A 7,500-nucleotide genomic window follows, 5' to 3' on the forward strand; every position below is an offset into this window, starting at 1 on the left:
ATATATATATATATATATATATATAAATATATATATATATATATATACATATATATATATATATATATACATATAAATTTACATATATATATATATATATATATATAAACGCCTGTATATATACATATAAAAATAAATATATACACAAATATACATTTATATTTATTAATATATTGATATATTTATTTAAATATTTATATATTGTCTGCTAACCTTCTTCGGGGGGTAGTCTGTAGGGGGCTAAGATTTGCTGCAGTGTATCCTCAGTAAAGAAAACAGCAAATATAGAGTTTCCAGCGTAGAATATTCTTTGTTTTGCTGCTGCTGCTGCTTCAAGCATGCGAGCATAGACAGAGAGCTGCTCATCAGCAGGGTTGTTGTGCTGCTGCAGCAGCAAATCGATATGCTGCTGCTGCAGCTGCTGCAGCAGCATCACAAATTTGCTAAGAGCACGACAGCATACAGTACTTCCTATGAATTTACCTCCAGTGGTCATACAGCTGCTGCAGCGCTGCAGCAGCAGCAGCATTTGCTGCTCTGTTGCAGCAATATAATGAATAGCCAGCTGTATAGACACCACATCAAATATTTCTTTTCTAATTATACCCCACACCCTCTCTGCATTTATATCTCCTGCATGATACTCAGGTCTTGTTAAAAGCTGACGAATTAAACCTTCTCTTCTTCTCTCGCGTACACGCTGACGGGCTTCGACTATTGAATCTCTCGAGAAATCTATACCTGCAGCAGCAGCAGCAGCAGCAGCAGCAGCAGCAGCAGCAGCAGCAGTTGGAGCAGTTGGTGTAGTTGCTGTGCTGGTAATAGGAGGAGTAGGAGGAGGAGCAGCAGCAGCAAAATAGCAGCAGCAGCAACAGCAGCAGTTCGTGCAGCAGCATAGAAGCAGCAGAAACACGAGCAGCAGCACATACAGCAGCAACAGAAGCTGCTGCTGCTGCAGCATTTGCTGCTGCAGCATTTGCTGCTGCAGCATTTGCTGCTGCAACTTCAGTAGGATTTAAGCATAAGTAATAACAATAGAAGCAGAGCAGCACCAGTAGCAGAAGCAGCAGCAGCAACAGCAAGAAGAAAATAAACAAACAAATAAAATAAACAAATAATAAACAAATACATAATTAAATAAATAATTAAATAATAGCTTTAACCTCAGCAAACTTAAACAAATCCAGTGTATATGCATATAAATATATATATAAATAAACTGCAAGGTAAGCACATCAATAAATAGATAAATAAACAGCAAATAAATAAATAAATAATTAATTAAATAATTAATTAATTAATTAATTGTTACCTAAGAGTCGCGAAGCTTGAACTTCAGCAAACTTAAACAAATCTTGACCATGTCCGCATGCTAAATCTAAGACGCGCGCACCTCTTTTAACCTCCATCCTTATCAGCACTCTCTTCACCTGAAGATAATAATTAATATGTTTTTATATTTTTTAATCAATGTTGTTTATATAATGCTCGTTTATGTTGTTTATTTATTTGTATTAGTTAAAGTTAATAATAGAGAATAGTTATATACATATACACATATATATATATATATATAAACACATAGGTGTATATATACATATATATATAAACATATAGATATATATATATATATACATATATATATATATGTATATATATATATATATCTATATATATGTTTATATATATATATGCATGTATATACGCGTGTTTATATATATATATATATATATATATGTTTATATATATATGTTTGTATATATATACATATCTATATATATGTATATATTTGTATATATTAATTGCTGTTTGTTAATAAAAATAATTAAAATGTAACAGCGTTGGTATATTTAAACAAAATAAATAAATGAGGGGTTTAAACAAACAATTAAAAACAAAGACGAAAAAATTATATTTATTAACATCATTAAAATAAAATAAAATAAATTAATTAAATATAATTAATATAATAATATAAACAAAAACATTTATTAATTTATCATAAATATTACTACGTATATACATTTACATTTATATATTTATATATATATTTATATTTATATTTATATTTATTTATTTATATTTATTTATTTATATTTATACTTATATTTATATTATTATATAGTATAGACAATATTACAATAAACAACAAAAGAAAACATTTAAATACAATTTATACCGCATGAAATTCTGTTGCTGCTGCTGCTGCTGCTGCTGCTGCTGCTGCTGCTGCTGCTGAATGCATGCAGGGTGTACGTACACCGGAGCTGCAGTTACCTGATTGTTGTAGAGTCGAAGTGCAGCAATTGGCGACTCTGCAGCAGCAAGCACTTTTCTATTTTCATAAAATGTTTGTACAGATTGCTGCGCATCCCCTAGAACCCCTGGGTAATATAAAGAAGCTGCTGCTGCTGCTGCTGCTGCTCCTGCTGCTGCTGCTGCTGCTGCTTCTTCAACTGGCTCTGCTACAGCCACACGCAGGTTGTAGAGAAAAAGAGAGACGAGGGCCTTGAAGGCAGAAGGTTGCTGCAGCAGCAGCGGGTGGTGTTGCTGCTGCTGCTGCAGCAATTGCTTCTGCTGCTGCAGCAGCAAACATCTTGCAGGTGCATGCAGGCGTACATATAAACTGCGCGATTCATCGCTTAAGTCAGCATCTGCTCCAACCCCGCTGCTGCTTGCTGCTGCTGTTCGCTGCAGCTGCTGCAGCAGCAACTCTGGATGTGCTGCTGTGTCTCCTTCCTCAGCCTCTCGCCGCAGCTCTAACACCCACTCAGGCAGCACCAAATCCTGCTGCTGCTGCTGCTGCTGCTGCTGCTGCTGCTGCTGCTGCGGCGGCAGGACAGGGGAGAAAACCCAGCAGTCGCAGCGCACAACTTTCCTCGTAGTCACGCGTACTGTTGCTGCTGCTGCTGCTGCTGCTGCTTCTGCTGCTGCTGGCGTTGCTGCTGCTGCTGCTGCTGCTGCTGCTGCAGGCCCCCCCACGAAGCCGAACCGCTGCAGGTCCTTAACAAGTTCAATAGGCATCCTCTCTCCCCCCGTACTGCTGCTGCTGCTGCTGCTGCTGCTGCTGCTGGCATTTCTGCTGCTGCTGCCTGCGTCCCCGTTGCTGCTGCTGCTGCTGCTGCTGCTGCTGCTGCTGCTGCTGATTGGTGTAAGTGAATATGAATTTGAAGAGAAGACAGATATTTGTAGGTGACGGGAGGCTTTAGGACGGTAAATTAATCTACGCCCCAGCAGCACTTGCTGCGATACCCGCACCACCTGCTGCTGCTGCTGCTGCTGCTGCTGCTGCTGCTCCTGCTGCTGCTCCTGGTGCTGCTGCTGCTCTTGGGAGTCAGCGAGGGTGTAGATGAGGACTCGCGAGTCTGAGTTGCTTTCAGCTGCATCTATATTTTCTTCTAAATCAAGCATGTGGCTGCTGTCTTCTGCTGCTGCTGCTGCAGCAGCAGCAGCAGCAGCAGCACCCTGTTCGTCGAGAGTATCTACGATTTGATAAGTAGAGGGTAGCTGCTTGGCTTTATATATTGTGCGACATGCGCCTAGTATTTGCTGCAGCAGGTGTTGTATTTGCTGCTGCTGCTGCTGCTGCGGCAGTGCTTCTATAAACAGCAGCTGCGAAGCATCTTGCTGCTGCAGCAAAGAGTGTACACCAACAGGAAGAGAGACAGGCCGACGATTGTAGCGGCCCTCAAGGGCCCCTGTACTCCCCACAACTATCAACTCCTCGCTGCTGCTGCTGCTGCTGCTGCTGCTGCTGCTGCAGCACTCGAATATGAAAGCAGCAACTTCATCTTCTAAGAGGCCTTCATCACAGCCAAGAGACACGAGAGGCAGCAACCGACCACTGAGGGCCCCTGCAGCACTTAGCAGCTCAGGAGACACCCGAGAGCGCTTCTCAGCTCTAGCTGCTGTTGCTGCTGCTGCTGCTGCTGCTGTTGCTGCTGCTGTTATGGATGATGATGATGCTGAGGTTGACGCTGCTGCTGCTGCTGCTGCTGCTGCTGCTTTTGCACGGGCTATGGCCTTCGCACGCCCTCGTAGAGGCGGCTGTTGCTGCGGAGCCGGTGGATCTTTAGCTGCTGCTGCTGCCGCTGCTGCTTCTGCTGCTGCTGCTGTTGTTGTTGCTGCTGCTGTTGTTGCTGCTGCTTCGCCTGCTGCTGCAGCAGGAGAGTCGAAGAAGGAGTCCTCTCCCTGGCCTGCTGAATGCTTCATCGTTAAGGAAGCCAACACCCCATTTGTGTATTGCTGCTGCTGCTGCTGCTGCTGCTGCTGCTGCTGCTGCTGCTGTTGCGAATGCTGCTGTTTGTATGCTGGGATTGTTAATGACGATGCTGCTGCCGTTGTTGCTGCTACTGATGCTGCTGCTGTTGCTGCTGTTGCTCCCACTGCTGCTGCTGTCGTTAGTACCTATTGCTGCTGTTTCTGCTGCTGCTGCTGCTGTTCCTGTTGCTGCTGCTGCTGCTGCTGCTGCTGCTGCTGCTGCAGTGCTCATAAGGAACTCCTTCGGAAGCAGTTGTTACTAAGTTGTTGGGTTAGATCAACCAAAGCCCTAAACCCTAAACCCTAGCGAAACCCTAAACCCTAAACCCTAGCAAAACCCTAAACCCTAAACCCTAAACCCTAAACCCTAAACCCTAAACCCTAAAGGTGGTGGGGGTAAATGGAGCATCAGGCTAAGGATAAATTTATTTAAATAAAAAATATTAAATTTATTTCTTCTTAATAAATATAACTCTGAAGTAAAACAAACACAGCAAACAAAATCAAAGTGCTTCTCTAAGGGGCCCCTCTGGGGGCCCCTAGGGTTTAGGGTTTAGGGTTTAGGGTTTAGGCGGAGACAGCAGCATCAATAAACTTTTTTTAAATATATACTATTTGTGTCTTTAATATTTTATGCTTTATTCTTAATCTTCTTTAACTGCTGCAGCTGCTGCTGCTGCTGCAGCAGCTGCTGCTGCTGCTGCTGTTAGGTGTCTCTTCGGCTCTTGGGGGCCCTAAGGAGCCGGGGGCCCCCCAGCACACTGCAGGCTCTCCTTAGCTGCTGCTGCTGCTGCTGCTGCTGCGAGCTTGAACATCTTCAGCTGCTGCCCTAGGGAAAGCCTTAACAGCGGCAGAAGCAGCTGCAGCAGCAGCAACTGCTGCTGCTGCTGCTACTGCTGCTACGGCCTCCTGTTAGCTCTAGCAGCAGCAGAGGCCGCGGCAGCCGCAGCAGCAACAGCAACAGCAGCAGCAACAGCAGCAGCAACAGCAGCAGCAGCAGCAGCAGCAGGAAGGATGGCTGTAAGGGAACATTTTTATTTAGTGCTGCACGGTCTTTGGAGTCTGATTAAAGGGCGTCAACCGCTGCTGCTGCCCTCAGCAGCAGCAGCAGCAGCAGCAGCAGCAGCTGGTGGTGGTGGTGGGGGTAATGCTGTTGTTGCTGCTGCTGGAGTGCTGACGCCGCAGCAGTTTGCTGCAGCAAAGCAGCAGCAGCAGCACCGCGCAACAGCAAAAGGAGTAACATCAGCAGCAGCAGCAGCAGCAGCAGCAGCAGCAGCAGCAGATGTTGCTGCTGCGCAAAGGAGAGAGGCCTTCCTTGGGGGCCCCTTAATGCCGTACGATTTCAACTGCATTTCTGCTGTCAGAGCCTCAAGGGCTCTCCGTGCTGCAGTGCGCCAAGGCCTCCACCTGCAGCAGCAGCAGCAGCAGCAGCAGCAGCAGCAGCAGCAGGAGTATCTGCAGTATCTGCTGGAGAGGGTATTGGAGCTGCAGCAGCGAGTTCAATATTGCTGCTGCATCAAACCCTCTTTCATTACTTTACGCTTTGCCTTGAGGCCCCTACAAAACGTGCATGATTCCCTTGCTGCTCTGCTGCAGCAGCAGCAACAGCAGCAGCAGCAGCAACAGCAGCAGCAGCAGCAGCAGCAGCAGCAGCAGGGGAAAGGAACAGCAGCAGCAGCAACAGCAGCAACTGCTGCTGCTGCTGCTGCTTGTCGAGGTCTAACTGCAGCAGAACAGCGCGCAGTTGACCGCAGCAGCGAAGTATTCCGCAGCCGCGTTGCGAAGGCGACAGCAGCACAGTAAACCCTAAACCCTAAACCCTAAACCCTAAACCCTAAAGCCTCTTAACTCGCATGCACGAGGGTTTGTCTCTCACTTCCTCTGGCGACTCTCCCAGGGTTTAGTAGGGTTTATTAGGGTTTACTAGGGTTTACTAGGGTTTATGAGGGTTTATTAGGGTTTATGAGGGTTTATTAGGGTTTATTAGGGTTTATGAGGGTTTATTATACTTCTCTATTGTTTGCAACAATTGCTTGCGCTCGCCGTTGTGTCGGCTTTATGGTTTATGATTTGTGGTTTAGTGTTTAGGGTTTATTGTTTAGGGTTCAGGGTTTAGGGTTTAGGGTTTAGGGTTTAGGGTTTAGGGTTTGTGTGTATATAGGAGTCTATTAGTGCCTGTGGACTATCTCGAGGGCCCCGGAGGCGCTGCTTTGCTGAGGTTATATAAAACAACAAAAAAGGGTTTACAGATAGCTCTTACAAACCAGAACTATGAAGTTGTCTTGGCTTTGCTACAAACCCTAAACCCTAAACCCTCGTCGCAAACCCTAAACCCTAAGCCCTCTTCGCAAACCCTAAACCCTAAACCCTCGTCGCAAACCCTAAACCCTAAATTCGATTTGCGTGAGAGTCTCACGGCGAAGTGGATACAGCTTCGTAATGAAGCATATAAACAGCAGGAAGAGTATCTGCTGCAGCAGCTGCTGCTGCTGCTGCAGCAGCGGCAGCAAATAGCAAGCCGCTGTGGCTACAGCTGCTGGGCGGAGATGCGTCTCAGGAGACAGACAGCTGAAGGAGACAGCTGGAGAGACGTTGCTCTGCTGCTGCGCTCAATAGGAAATGCAGCAGCAAAGCAAGCACCGCCGCAGCTCCTAAAGGCCCTCAAGCAGCAGCAGCAGCAGCAGCAGCAGCAGCAAGGAGGGCGTCTCACTGTGGATCAGTGGCTTGCAGCGGCAATGCAGGTATTAGGGTTTACAGGGTTTATTAGGGTTTACAGGGTTTATTAGGGTTTACGAGGGTTTATTAGGGTTTATGAGGGTTTATTAGGGTTTATGAGGGTTTATTAGGGTTTACTGCTGTATGTTATTAAGGTAGTTTCTCAGTCTGTTTGCTATGGTTTAGGGTTTAGGGCTTAGGGTTTAGGGTTTAGGGTTTAGGGTTTGTGCGCAGGCGTACGGGAGGGGTTTGAGGGACCTGGAGGCTGCTTCGTGGTTTACAGAGTCTGCTGCAGTGTCTCTGCTGCCGCAGCAGCTTGCTGCTGCGCTGCAGCTGCATTTAGAGCCTCTTGTTGAGAGGCCCTGGCGAGGGTTTGGAAGGCAAGCAAAACCTAAACCCTAAACCCTAAACCCTAAACCCTAAACCCTTCCCCTACGCAAGGTGTAGGCGCGGTTCAGCGGCTTTCTTAAGACTATGCACGACGATGTGTTTCGCTGTCACGGTTTACGAATTAGGGTTTAGGGT

At 46.0% G+C, this 7,500-nt stretch overlaps 2 protein-coding genes across 2 annotated transcripts in view; one reads left to right on the forward strand and one right to left on the reverse strand.

Annotated features, from left to right (window-relative positions):
- Positions 1-208: 208 nt before the first annotated feature.
- EAH_00039010 (mRNA cap guanine-N7 methyltransferase , related) lies at positions 209-4,212 on the reverse strand (the record flags this gene model as incomplete). Its single annotated transcript, XM_013395394.1, has 3 exons — positions 209-741; positions 1,313-1,430; positions 2,278-4,212. The coding sequence occupies 3 exons, from the start codon at positions 4,210-4,212 to the stop codon at positions 209-211; spliced, it is 2,586 nt and encodes an 861-aa protein (XP_013250848.1).
- A 1,062-nt stretch (positions 4,213-5,274) lies between these two features.
- Positions 5,275-7,500, forward strand: part of EAH_00039020 (hypothetical protein, conserved) — a gene marked incomplete at both ends in the record, with an annotated part of 3,658 nt that continues 1,432 nt past the window's right edge. The window contains 4 exons of the mRNA XM_013395395.1: positions 5,275-6,059; positions 6,422-6,478; positions 6,818-7,001; positions 7,210-7,346. Coding sequence (XP_013250849.1) covers positions 5,275-6,059; positions 6,422-6,478; positions 6,818-7,001; positions 7,210-7,346 — 1,163 coding nt within the window. The remainder of the gene's footprint in view (positions 6,060-6,421; positions 6,479-6,817; positions 7,002-7,209; positions 7,347-7,500) is intronic.

The sequence above is a fragment of the Eimeria acervulina genome, genomic scaffold, assembly GCF_000499425.1.
Source record: "Eimeria acervulina Houghton genomic scaffold, Eah_scaff454, whole genome shotgun sequence".
NCBI classification, from domain to species: Eukaryota; Apicomplexa; class Conoidasida; order Eucoccidiorida; family Eimeriidae; genus Eimeria; species Eimeria acervulina.